The 14,235-nt window shown below is 43.9% G+C and overlaps 2 protein-coding genes across 6 annotated transcripts in view; both read right to left on the reverse strand.

The window, feature by feature from the left end:
- LOC310894746 (neural-cadherin-like) overlaps window positions 1-10,109 on the reverse strand; it is a 50,587-nt gene extending 40,478 nt beyond the window's left edge. For all 3 annotated transcript variants that reach the window (XM_083825226.1, XM_083825225.1, XM_083825227.1), the window contains exon 1: window positions 4,528-10,109. In XM_083825226.1, coding sequence (XP_083681352.1) covers window positions 4,528-5,107 — 580 coding nt within the window. In that variant the 5' untranslated portion in view covers window positions 5,108-10,109. The remainder of the gene's footprint in view (window positions 1-4,527) is intronic.
- A 142-nt stretch (window positions 10,110-10,251) lies between these two features.
- The window catches only part of DPY19L4 (dpy-19 like 4), a 32,462-nt gene continuing 28,478 nt past the window's right edge, over window positions 10,252-14,235 (reverse strand). For all 3 annotated transcript variants that reach the window (XM_083825228.1, XM_083825229.1, XM_083825230.1), the window contains exon 19: window positions 10,252-13,514. In XM_083825228.1, coding sequence (XP_083681354.1) covers window positions 13,350-13,514 — 165 coding nt within the window. In that variant the 3' untranslated portion in view covers window positions 10,252-13,349. The remainder of the gene's footprint in view (window positions 13,515-14,235) is intronic.

The following is a 14,235-nucleotide window of genomic DNA, read 5'->3' on the forward strand; positions in this document are numbered from 1 at the left end:
ACTTTTTCCCAACTAGATGTTGTATGGCTGCAAGCCACTCTTGTGTCCCAGTTTCTAGTCGTTAGCCTAGACTAACAACAGAGATTGGTTTTTTTTTGGTTTGTTTGTTTTGTTTTTACCATTCCAGCTGCTTTTGAACACTCCAGTCCTTGCTTTTCAGTTATGATCAGTCCCAGGTTCTCCAGTACTACCTAAGGATGGACCAAGCATGGGTGTCATTCTCATAAAGCAGCTCTAAAACAGCCCTTAGCACCAAAACACCTGCAGCCCAGTCCTCACCAGCTACACAGCATGCTAGAAGAAAAGCTCTGGATCTGAATAAAATTAAGACACATACGGACATGGCTTGTGAAAACTCTTCAATGTGTATTTTTGTGCCTTTCAGAAATTGCCCCCAAATTTCAATATACATAGGAATAATGCATTTAAAGAGTATTTAAACTTATAACAGATGTCTTATAGGAATAATTAATCTTTAACTAGCATTCATCGCTGTTTTTACAAATGCCTGTGGGCCCACAGAAGTGATATTTACACAGCCATGCTGCCAGCTGTGCCCACTCTCTCCCGCCCAAATGGCCTTTGAATCCAGCGGCTGATTTGTTCCTACAAGCCTTAGGAAAGCCAGCAGGGATCCCAAATAATGGTTCGGTCCGAGGGAAAGGAAAAGAGAAATCAGTTTTCACGTGGTCTTGATGAGCAGACTGGTGCAGTTTCAGTGCGTCACGAAAATGACGGGTCAGCTCCACACCGAACACTGATGAGAGATTGTAGAGGGTGAAAGTTCTGTTAGTGAACAGATCGGTGCCTCAGAAATACTCCTACGGCTTGGGTACAGTGCTCAGGGGTATCATATCCCCCGCAACACACTACCACACCTACTGGGCTCCATTGCAGTAAGGAGGTACGGCCATATCTCGAAGGCAGGGCAATATCCTTCCCATCGGAACAGATGCCTGTTCCGTACACACAGCATTTGTTTCCTCGGCCAAAACCTTCGCCAACCCGCCTGATGTGAAGCAAATACATCCGTAGTTGTAGGCACAAAGCACTCCTCACTCTGCTGGCACCAAGTGCTGTTGTCAGGTCCTTCCATCAGCAGTGTGCAAGCAAAAAGAGCACAGTTACAGGAGCAGAACCTCCTCCTTTCCATCAGCCCATTTCCTAAGGTGATGTTTTTAAATGTTGTTCTTAAATTTTTATGTACCAATTGCTGTGCTGGCACCGAAACATTAATGCCTGCACTGAAACGCCTGCATGGAAGCCACCAGCACATGAGTGAGGATAGCCTTCAAAGGGGAGCACAGAGGCATGGATGGGATGAAGATCAGATCCGCTTCAGGATTGTATTTCCAAAAACAAAATCTGTTTGCACACTTGCCTAGGTACGAAGGAATGGGCAAACTACCTGTGCAAACTGGATTTGAGGCATCCCGTCCTGCAGCACCAACATCAGCCACACGCTGTGCTCGTGGGGTGTGGGGCAATGGTGAGGGCACGCAGGGATATTTCTGGCAAGGTGCAGCTTTGATCTGGGTCTGAAACAAATTTTAAGTGCCTTCCTGTTGCTTTAATACACTGACATTTCACAAATATGAAATCCTAGGCTGTATAAAGAGAGTTACCAGGCTGCTGTTAAGGATAAAGGGCTGCGTATTCTCCTTTGGAGATCTCTGCTCTTCTCTTTATCTTGTTACAACAAGGCATCTATTTAAGTGATGAGAAATCCTTATGCACCTTGCTAGGAATATCTGTAACAAACTTTACATTTACCTCTTCACTTTTGAAGTTTTTTGCTTGTTTTTGATCTATAGACATTACCCCACATTCTTACCACTTATTTATTGCCTCTGGGTCACTATATATTTTTACCGTGAGATTCTTCCAGAGATACAGACAGACAAGGTAACACAATAACCTTCATCCTGGAGCTTGCTGTTTTGTCTAATGATCCCCGGTCGTTGAAATGGTTTTACGGTTCAAGCAAATCAAGCCTTTCCTCTGCTGGCACCTGAACTTGAAGGCATAGCAGTGGCATCCACATATGGCTTTAATCAGTCCGATAGACGGAAGAGAAAACAGCAGCGTGACCTCCAGTCCCAGCTGCCAGGTCAGGTTTCTGCTTCTGGGCTCAGGTTTGGTTTGCTCTAAAAATGTCAGGGGGTGCCAGGAAGAAATGGGCCATTTTTGCATGAAAAAACTAAGCTGTATCTTCACTGGAAATCAGAGCTGGCAACGTACAAGGTTACTCATTAGCTTTTACGGAAGCTGCATTAAGCGGATTAAATGGTTTTCCCTTCCAGGTGGGCATACTGGTAGATGTGTTTTTTCTGTCAGAAAGCAAAAAGAAATCAAACTGCTTGATGTTTGAAAGCACAACATGGGCTAGGTGCCTTTTCAGGAACTTCAGGATTTGACAGATGCTTTTTTAAAAACGTAGCTTGCTGTCGGTGAGTTGCACGGCTCGCTGCTTATCGGGCTCTGCCTACGACACCCCTGCAGAGGAGCGGGTCCACAGAGCCCTCTCAGCCATGAGGGCAATCCCATGCCCATCACTGCTACTGCTAAGTCAGGATTCAGAGGCTGCAGTACTCCACACTCACATTTATTTCAGTATTTCAACGCTAATACCTCATCTTCTAGGACTACAGTGAGACAGTGCTCTGTGTTACTGCCTTTTCCTTGAAAACAAAAAGCCAACACACAAACGTCACTGGAGAAGCAGCACCCATTAAAAGCCTATTTCCACTCATACCATTTTTACGTAACACATGGCAATTAGTGAGGGTCTGATGGCTTTGTTTCTCGTTTAATGAGAGGATAAAAAGTTGGGCGCATGTCCCATAGTATTGATTGCTGTGTCACCCACTGTTAATTATATTTGGTAAGTGGCATGAGGAGAAATGAGGAGCAGGCACAAGTTAATTCTGCTTGGCTTTAGACAGTTCACCAAGTTTTTTCAAATGAGAACAAGATGCTCGAAGCCTCTGAATCTTTAGTTGTCTTCATAAGCAGCTAGAAAGAGATCCCAAGTTCACTACTGTACACATTTAGGAGATAGCTTTTATTTTAAAAGTGGCTCAAAGGAGCAACTAAATGACCTTGTCCCACTTGATCATCGAATTCCTTTCTCCCTGAGGCTCATCTCTTGTCAATACTTTATCGGTGCACAGACAGGAGTAAAAATACATTGTACAGCACTGTATTGGAGAGGACAGCACGGCTGATTTATACAACACTGCCCACAAGGTTATTTGCTTTCGTTAGGGATAAGCAAGGCAGTCAAGGAGCATGCCACCCTCCCGGCTTTGTCTGTGGCTTGACTGAGAAGTTCTGCCTTGAATGTCAGAGGTTTTTTTTAAGGTTCGGGGCTGGAAATGCTGCCCAGCATTTTCACCGTGCTGCTTCCCAGCTGCGCAGCCCAGCGCTCCCCTGTGCGAACAAGTCTCCCAAACAGCGCTGGGGTTTGCAGCCTGCACACGACGGAAAGGAGCACGCAGCCCCAAGCATGCTTCAACGTATTTGTTTTCCTTCTAGCTCTATGTTACACAGTTCCCGACCATTACAGGCTGTATAAAACATTTACAGAAAGCCCTACAACTCCCCTCTGCAATGAAGCAGTGCGAGGAAAAGAAAGAAATGACATCCACCAACACTGTCAGCGACCCTGTCAGACAAACTCTGAGGAAGAGCAAAGCAGCTCCGGGGGACGTGTGCGTGTGTGGCTTGGGGTGCCTGTGGCACCCCCATCCCCCGTCCGACCCCATCCTCTGTCAGACCCCATCCCCTGTCAGACCCCATCCCCTGTACACCCAGATCCCCTGCCCGACCCCGTCCCCATCCCCTGTCCGACCCCATCCCCTGTCCGACCCCATCCCCTGTCCGACCCCATCCCCTGTCAGACCCCATCCCCTGTCCGACCCCATCCCCTGTCCGACCCCATCCCCTGTCAGACCCCATCCCCTGTCAGACCCCATCCCCTGTACACCCAGATCCCCTGCCCGACCCCGTCCCCATCCCCTGTCCGACCCCATCCCCTGTCCGACCCCATCCCCTGTCCGACCCCATCCCCTGTCAGACCCCATCCCCTGTCCGACCCCATCCCCTGTCCGACCCCATCCCCTGTCAGACCCCATCCCCTGTCCGACCCCATCCCCTGTCAGACCCCATCCCCTGTCAGACCCCATCCCCTGTCAGACCCCATCCCCTGTACACCCAGATCCCCTGCCCGACCCCGTCCCCATCCCCTGTCCGACCCCATCCCCTGTCAGACCCCATTCCCTGTCCGACCCCATCCCTGTCCCCTGTCAGACCCCATCCCCTGTACACCCAGATCCCCTGTCCGACCCCGTCCCCATCCCCTGTCCGACCCCATCCCCTGTCCGACCCCATCCCCTGTCAGACCCCATCCCCTGTACACCCAGATCCCCTGCCCGACCCCGTCCCCATCCCCTGTCCGACCCCATCCCTATCCCCGCAGCGCCCAGAGGAGGGTCCCGGAGCCCCCCCCCCCCGCCGCCCCCTTACCTCGTCCCCCTCCTCTGTGCACCTTGACGAGCGCCTCGGCGCCGCCGCCCGCGGGCAGCTCCCCCCTGAGGTAGAGGCGCCCCGACGCCCTGTCCACCCCCAGCGGGGCCTGCCCGGGGGCCGCCATCTCGAACCAGCCGCCCGCCTCCCGGCCCGGCGGCAGGGTGAACACGGTGTCGCCCACCCTCGCCCCCGGGGGCAGGCGGGCCGCGTACCGCCGGGGGCCGGGGGGCAGCCCGGGAGCCCCCAGCCCCTCGGTGGCCCCGCAGAGGGCCAGCAGAGGCGGCAGCAGCAGCACGGCAGCCCGCAGCATGGCTCGGCCCGGCACGGCTCGGCTCGGGACCGAGCTCCCTCCACGTGCAGCCCCAGCCCGGCCCCGCCGCCGCTGCCAATGAGGGCCGGTAGGGGCGGGCACCCCCGGTGGCCTGCGCTGGGCAAAGCCAGCCTTAGTGGCGTCCCCAATGCTCCCAGTGCCTGCCCCAGCCCGCCCGCATCCCCCCTCATGGTCCCCCTCGTGCCAAGTCGATCCGTCCCGCTGGTCGAGCTGGGCTGAGGTTTTCCTGCTGGAAATGCTCCTCATGCTGAGCCCTATGTGGCTGTGCCATAACCCCCAGTGACAACTCGTCCAGGCTGGAAGGGAAACTTTGCTGAAGGGCCAAAACGATCCCGATCAGCTTTGGTTGAGCATTACGGGCAGACAACAAGATGACGGCCAACTGCTAGGCCGTGCTGGGAGCTAGCGGGGCACGGGGAGATCGCACCCTGTTCCTGCAAGCTCTCGGCCCCCATCGTTACCCCAAGGAAGGTGGTGGGATGAGCCACATCCCATCCGAAAGGAAACCCTGAACGTTGCTCATTGGGGTGTTACCAGTAACAGGAAACCACCATCAGGATCCAAGCAGGGTTAACTTGCTTTCACACCTCACCTTTACTCTTTGTGCCCTACCTAAAAATGAAATGTAATTCCCTACCTCCTAAAGGCACCGGAAAGATCATTAAATCATGACACTTACCCTGAGCCAGCCAGAACACTGGAATTTCTGGTCCAGTGTTTATGGTCCAACCATAAGTGGACCATAAAATGATCTTGGAGGTCTTTTCCAACCTTAAGGATTCTGTGATTCTGTGAGCATGCAGTTCAGGGAAGTTCAGGTCAGAACCGATACAGATGGACAGATCATTTTCTTTAATGCCTTGCATCCTACTGGCCTCACACAACCTCTTAACAAGCAAAACCCACTGAAAACCAAGTACTCAATGTTAGTAACATTGCAAGACACGCTACGCTTTCTGGTCTTTTATATTCTCACGCACATTTAGAAACATAGAATTTTGTCTACAGCATATCAAGATGTGGGCTGGATTTTATTCATACTACTGGGACAAATAATCCCTCACATGCGTGAACCCATGCACTCTTAATATGTTGCTAACATGATTCTCATGATGTAAATTTAGGCACATGTTGGCAGAAATGTATTACGTTTATTATGTTTCCTGGGCAGGACACTGCCGAGACAATTGGATGGCTCTTTCCACATAGCCCCGTTTTCCAAAGGAACTCGAGTCTTGCTGTGAAACTGAAGCAAAAACCACAGCGATTGATCCAGCATTAATCAAAGAGGCAGCGCCAGCAGGAATAGTGGAGGTGGCTCTTGGCTCCAGTAGGAAACAACGGAGAGAATAAGTAAATAGAAATATATTAAACAAGCTCTTTAGAAATCTTCAAGACACCATCAGCTTCAGCGACACTCATTTTTAGGATTCTTCTCGAGCAAACCTGATGGGGTGAACTGGAGACTGCGGATTGCAAGCAGTAAATCTAAGGCCTGCTGTTGTGAGGCTGAACCAGCAGCAAGCCCAGCAGCCCTGCTCTGACCGCACCAAGGCCCCAGGACAGGGTCATCACGTCAGGGAACAGCTCAGATCGCTACAAAATGAGTCCCCTGATTTTTATTTTTTTAAAAAAACAAAAACTTCTACTCTAGCATACATTTATCCAGGTGTAACGTGGAAATAAATTTAAATTACACTGCTAGTGTCTGCATGCTTTTGAGGTAAATGGAAATGAAGGAAAAAAAAGGAAATGAAAGCAAGACTTGGTTTTGATTCAGTTTTCTAAAACTGTACGAACAGGTCAATCACTCTGCTGAAGCAATCGGTATAACTGTGCGTTATTATCCAGATTTGAAGTTAGGTCAGCTGAAGAAACAACACGAGCTCTTTCCTGTATCCACAGTTTCAGTGGCCAGGCTTGGAAGGGCCAAACAGCTTAATTCTTGCCCATCCTTTGTCAACCTTCTTCAGAGGGGAGAATGGCGTAGGGATTTCATATTCATCTTCATTTTACAGAAAAGGTTGGTATTTATTGCAACGGTGTAGCAAAAAGTCAGCCTTAACATGTTTTTGGTCTTCAACCAGTCAATGTAGTAACATGAGCTTGATGGTCAACATGCAGTCAAAACTTTGAAACCCAAAGAAATGCCAAGGCATTGTGAAGCTGTTCAGAATGCTGTAGGTGAATGTATGTACTGCTGGTGTGTCATAACCTAGTGAGCCATTCAACAATATTCTATATTGCTTTACATTTTTATATTTTACACACGAATTTTAATAAATGAGATGCATCTCAGCTCTTTACTATTACAAAAATGTCTACCACACCTTTGTTACCAAAGCAATCTGGAAGTGTATAGGAATAGAAGTGCGTGTGTGACTGGGCCACAGCAAAAACTGGAAAATCTGGGAAACTAGGTCCTAGAGACAGATTACAGAACTAGCATTTAAGGAGAGGAAACAAAATGAAACAAAACCAACAGTAATTTTACCTAACTCCTCTCACTGATTAGGATCAGAATATATATTCTGTTATATATACACGTGTGCATACATAAAATACACAAACACTTTATATAAAAATATACATGTATTTATATGTACCTGTAAATACTATTCTATATATAATAGAATATTTTGCATCTCACAGCTGGTAACCACGATCTATTTTGGATAAACATGTGGAAGAGTGCAGAAATAACAGCATGTATTTCATGGCCAGAAAGCCCCATTCCCATTTCATAGAGCCTAGGGTGCTTGAAGCATTCACGGCTAACCATGAATACGTCAGCATCAGTGCATTTCATTTTTTTAAAAATAAGCTTTTAAAATTCCTTTTAGACCAGCCAGGAAACGTTCTGAAGAATTGTTCAAACTCAGAAACATTAAGAATGAAAGATGTAAATACGTATTTTTGGGTGACATGTGATCCATTTTTTTTTTTGAGAAGCACTTCATCAGATATTTCTATCAACTTTAGAAATTTAACTAAAATAATCTCAAGGTTTTCATATTATTACACAGGGAACTATTACAAAATAGTCAGCATTCACTCCTACTACTATCTTATAAAATGAAAGAAGGCTCCAATTCATGTAATCATGATCTGTAAAAATTCAAGACACGATACACTGGTTGATTAAAAAAATTAAATCAGCAAGCACTGATGTCACATAGCAATTTATTTCCAGCTGACATGCCTGTTGTGGGAGGATCTTTAGGAATAAAGTTAGACTTCGATAACTCCACACAAAGCACCTGGTGTTCTGCCACTCATCTTCATACCGGCGTGTCTCAACACGTAGTCAAAGTCAGCATGACATGGATTCAGTCTGAACAAGCTGCTAATCCTCAAGGGTTGTAAAAAAGTATTTATTCTGCCCATATTTTGGGCACAGATATTTTGGGCAAGATATCTGAGGTATAAAGTCTCAACTCGACTGAATGTTGCATATGCAAATAATACAATAGAATACAAAAATTGTTTTATTACCACAAGAGAGAAAGGAATTTAATTAGCTATGAACTTCCTCCCACCTGTGAAAGGGTATCAGGGTTCGCAAAAGAAAGCATAAAACGGTTTGTCCCAAACCAATCCATTCTTTCTGGACTTGGTTTTTATTACAACTTTTTTTTTGCACAGAAAAAGTTTGTCACAGGAGAAAAATATTTACTATTTATACATCATTTTGATAAAAATATGTCCAAGACAACAAACTGGATGAAAGGAATTGGATTCCTTCGACTTGTTATTAAATAGCTGCACATAGATATGTCCAGATGCCATATACGCTACTACTAAATGTCACCATTAACAAGTACAGCATCACCAATTATTCTTCCGCATTACTGAAGTAACAGAGCTTGAAACTTTGGAAGGCATTAAACACCCACCTCTCTCCCACCAAATAAACAGGTACTCTTAAGCATCACTGGAAAGGCAGAACTGCGTACATGTAATTGCGCTGAAATCGGAAACATTGCCAGATCTAATTACACATTTAGACATCTAGCTGAGGTACCAAACTACTCAGAATACCTTTAGGCATAGCTAGCCCCGCATTTGGCATAGGAAGAGTGCAACAAGATAACGGTGATATTTTATTTCAGCTGTACTGATAAAATAGAAATGAGTACTAAAATAACATGCATTGCATGTTTTAAAATTTTCACTTTTTTTTTTTTCTAAAGTTTTAAAAAGAGTACTAAAGGCATGATTATGCGGACGTTGAGGTATTACTTCACATGAAATATTGCTTGTACTGGAATAAACTCAGATTTTCTTTTATCTTTAATGCCATAGTAGAGTCCATCTGTCCATCAAAATACAGGGGATTTACGGACTCAACCACCACTAACAATAAACAGAAGCTTCTCGTGACATCTCCAAAACACAACAGCAAAACAGACATCTCTAAACGCAAACACAACATGCACACCTGCACACTCACACAAACAGCTTATGCTTTCTCCTGTTAGACTTTTGGTTGAAGGATAGCTTATAGTTAGTTAACAACAGTCATTAGAAGGTGTTTCAATGACATTTTACAATCCCTACGACCGGATCTTGCAGCTCCTACTCATGTGATCTGCATGGGAAAGCTGATGAAGGGTCACACGACTTGGGTGTTTGCAGATAACTTATAAGAAATAAGGTGGTAAGAACAAACTTTGGTCCCTAACCTCCTACCTTTCAGTAAACCGTAATGCAACCAGAGCAAATACCCTCGAAGAATTTTCAGTAACTATTAAACCATGGCCCTCTTTCTTCAATAATTTACTTATTTTCCCTTGCCCTACTCCTAATGGAAACTGCATTTAAGATTTGCATTTCCTTGGGAAGAAAGGAAAACAGCATTTTTAGGATAGTATGAGCAGAACCCCTTATGTTCTGAAAAGTCTTTACTCAATTAGTCTGAAATACCTCCTTGCAAATCTACCAACTGCGTTCAAGTGTGGTAATTTAGTATGTGAAAAAGTGTTTTTTAAGACAAAAGAGTAAGACGAAACTGTAAATGTCAGTTTAAGTGTGGTTTGATTAAACTGTAATCCACAAGTCTAACGGTAACAGCCAAGTGCCTGAAAATACTATGTTCATTCTATTCTTTCAAGGTAATTTTTGGCATTTTCTAAAACCAAGTATACCGGAAATCGGAAAGGCGAAGGAGGAAATATGCCAGCAAAATAACAACACAATTTGCTATGCAAGTTCTTATTCTTCCCCGTGAACAGCTGTTAGTAAGACGGCTGGCATACATCCTAGAGCTGCACCCACTTGCTGCGCGAGCGTCTTTGAAGGCAGGGGTATGAGGACACAACGGAAGCTGTAGAAGTCGGAGGGACAGGAATTTCTTAAAAAAGAATCTTCACAAAAAGAAACATCAACTGAGTTTTTTGTTTGTTTAATAAAAGCTTGCAAGGCACATGTTTCAACTGAACTGCAACATCTACAGTAAAACAGATCAAAACTTGCAAAACATTCCCCCGACCGACCCACTCAAGGATTTAAACCTGTGACCTGGGTTGAAAACCAAGGTAGGGTTGTGTGCACAAGTCAGATGTAATTATGCCCCACTGTTGTCCTTCTGAGGGATACCATGAAACGGTCTGTTTCTTTTTTTTCCCCACAGAAGGCAGAGATTAGGACAATGTTTTTGATAATCCATAACTGGATAAGAAATTCAAGCTTATCATTTTCTTCATAAGATATGAATCTTCCAGTCACTTGGTTTAAAAATGATGCCTTCTGACTGGGACGACAGCAATGTCGCTCCCAGTAAAAGGCTCCTCTCTGTTACTTAAGGCCGCTGTGCCAATGATGCTGCTATACAATTTTCTCTAATATAAAAAGCAAGGTAAAAATCTTACGTGATTCTTCTAATGCAGAATCAATTGAAGTATCAAGAATATGTTTTTAAAACTATGACAGAACTAATAATAACTATGTCATAGTTCAAATAAAGTTCAACATGTTCATTCAAACATGTATAAAGGCCGACGTGCTACAACAGAGTTTTCCTTCCATGTACAGATGGCCCCATTTGTGTTTTTCTTAACATATGTGCTCTACGCCTAAGTATTCAAACTACGTTCTGGGTGGTCACACATACATCCAGCGTTGCAGTAAAACACAACAGGCAGTCCAGGATAGTTGAGCATTGCATCTTGGCATGGCATTGTAAGGCATGAAGCCAGCAGCTAAGCGGCTTCATCCACCCAAGTGCAACTGTAACCCTGAAATCTGCTACCTGGAATGCCTTATTGCTGTTATGAAATGGTATTCGCCAACGATCACCTTCAGGAGAGCAAACGACTGACACACAGACATGTAATTCCTGACAGGAATTCAAGCGAACTTAAATTGTATATGGAACTCTACAATTACTGCCAAATATTAAACCTATAGCACATACAGAGAAGGTTTCTGCATGCCTGCTATATATAGCCAAAGCTAACACACTAGCTTCTCTTTTGATATTCTAGTGGAAGTCTGAAACAGTCCAGTGCGGTAAAACAAATGCACTCGTGCAAAAGCAAATAAATGCAGACTGCATTTGGCCAGAGAGACATACACGCTGTCCTCAACACAGTGACTGTATCCCCAAAAAGGATATTTACTTTTAACCTGTAACTCAGTTACACTGACAAACGTTTCTCTCAGTGATCACATCCATATTTTTAATGGATTCATCTGACTCACAGACCTAAAAATATGACTGAAAGTAAAAACCAGATTACAGGCATGTTGACATTTACAACAATAAAGCTTTTCTCTTTTAAATCACTCCAACAGTGATAACAGATTTTAAAAAACCTCAGCACTACCTCTTAGTGTAAAGTAAACAAACGTATCTGCATAGAGCAGAGAGAAATCATGCATACACACCAACATGTTGCAATTCCTAATAATGTCAGAGTCAAAATCTCTGAAGCCGCATTTTATCAACAAATGCAGTAGGGAGAGTTTTGCAGCTTTCGTTTGCAGAATGGTTTACAGATTTTTCAGTTGAAGGTTCATCCCGTTTTGCCAGCTGTTTCGTTAAAGACTTCTGGGTTCCAAAGAATCACTTCCACGTGCCTGACAGACTGGTCTCTGGGCCAGGTGTTACAAGAATACATAACTGCAGGCAGCTCCTGACGGATGAATAACCTCTCCCAAAACTTAAGCCCTGGCTTTCTGCCCAGCTACATCTATGGAAGCAAGGTTACCGTTACCTTCTGTTGGGTTTTCCATTCGCAACACCAGGATTAGGCCCAGAGCTGGAGTTAAAGCATCATTCATTCTCTTGAAAGTACATCAGCTAGCAACAAAACAAACAGGATGAACAGGTAATTCATGGGGTCATATCAGGAAGACAAATTTTGGAGGGAAGCAAGACTGTACAGTACTTTCAGGTATTTTCAAAGATCCCAGCGTAGTTGCATAATCGATGTAAAAATAGCTACGAACTTCTGTACCTCTGCTTATCAATGGTGGTGAAGATAGTGTTTAAAATGACAGTTATGGCACCACTGTAATATGACACAAAAAGACGTAAGTTGAATGAAGTATCTTCCATCCCTCCCCACACAGAGGATACACACACACACAGCAGCTCACACACAGAGGGAGTGAAAGAGAAGTGCAGAAGCCTCAGTAGCAAACCTAGTTGTCCTGCTACACTTGTCTGACAACAAGTACAGCATGCTGTTGTGTACTGGCCCATTCTGATGGCTGCTAAGACACACATACGCACACACACAGACATACTTAAGCATGGAAAAACCCCTAAGACGAGTTCTTCCCAAACTGAAGATCTGACTTTGTCAACCTCTCCAGCTAAGTCTAAGTCCAAGCACTTCCACCAACATGTCTCCAACAACCCAGAGATCAGTGCCTTAACCTATGCAGGTGGTGTTTAAATAAAAATCTTCCTTATTCGATTTATACAAACGCTGTACCTACACATAAGATGTATGCATGTGTTTGATAAACATAGCAATGTTTACAGTGGGAAAAAGGAAGAATAAAAAAACTCAAACTAACAAAAGAAAAAAAACCAAACCCAAACACTTACTTGAAGACTCAGGATACCAACTGCTTTCTTGCTAGACAACAAAAGATATATGACTTAAATGAGGTCTTTAACATAACTTTTCTGCATTTTCCGAAGTCTACCCACATCAACCGTCTAACACTAAAGTTAGAAATCTCAGTTAGATGAAGATTAAGATGATTTATAATGGGAAGACAAATGCAAGAACAAGGAAGACTGTCACACTTTCTTGTAGAGACTGTAAAATTGACAAATTTTCCTGTTTTCTTCAAGGATGGTATCTGTATCTGTTGGTCTGTAGTTCAAACAGTTCCAGTTTGGTAAAATAAAGTTGTCAATACACTGTTTGTGCCCACATGTAACTGCAAAAATAACTTCCTTGATCAAAAGGAACTTTTCCAACTGAATCCCATTCATAATCAATCCTCAGAAAGAAGCTTGCTTGCTTTTTCATGACTGGAAGGATATCACAGTGTTGATTCTATACACAAAGTAGGATCTATTCCAGTATACCCGAGTAAAATAATTCACATATGGAGAATAGTTCATTTTGATTTCATGACAAAATCGTCCATATTTTGAGTAGGCATAACTGTCACCTTCCTCACAAACCACCTGTCAGAAAAGAAAAAAATTAATTAAAATACTGAAGATAAATCATTACAGAATGCATTTCTGTACATTTCATTTATTTCTGTGTTCTCTATGTTTCATTTATGATATAGATATTTAATTTCCATACTGTATGATTCCAATAAGCTGTAAAATATATTCCCCTGTAATTTCTTTAACCATCTAAAATAACCTCTGTGAATTAACACCTTTTCTGGGACAACAGACATTAAAACCAGTGTACTTTACCCATATAATTAAGAACAATGGCAGTGGAAACTATCCACATGTCCCATTTACCCAGTACTTCAAACATGACCTGCAAGGAGCACACCACCTATTTAGGGAAGGAAATTCTCAATCACCTTTTCCAGGCCAAGTAAGTTTGACATACCTAATAAAGACTGAGGATGCACATGTGTGCACATCTCCCTGTAAATCCCAAACAATTGACTTGGAAGAGATTTCATGCATTTTTGCATCTACTGTCTCATACCCTTGAAGAAATCCCTTCTTTATACTTTCTAGTGGCACAAATTTACATGGGTTTAAAAAAAGGTAGTAAGACAAATTCATGGAGAAAAAATAGTAAATTGGTGGCTAACAAGCACAGATATTTCTCCTGAACTAGTCAGTCCTTCAGCGACAGATTGTTGGAGAACATCTGTCTTGCCATGTATAATCATCCTAAAGCATATGCTCTAGGCCAGGGTCAGAAATAGGG

This window comes from Anser anser (genome assembly GCF_964211835.1).
Source record: "Anser anser genome assembly, chromosome: 2".
NCBI lineage: Eukaryota > Metazoa > Chordata > Aves > Anseriformes > Anatidae > Anser > Anser anser.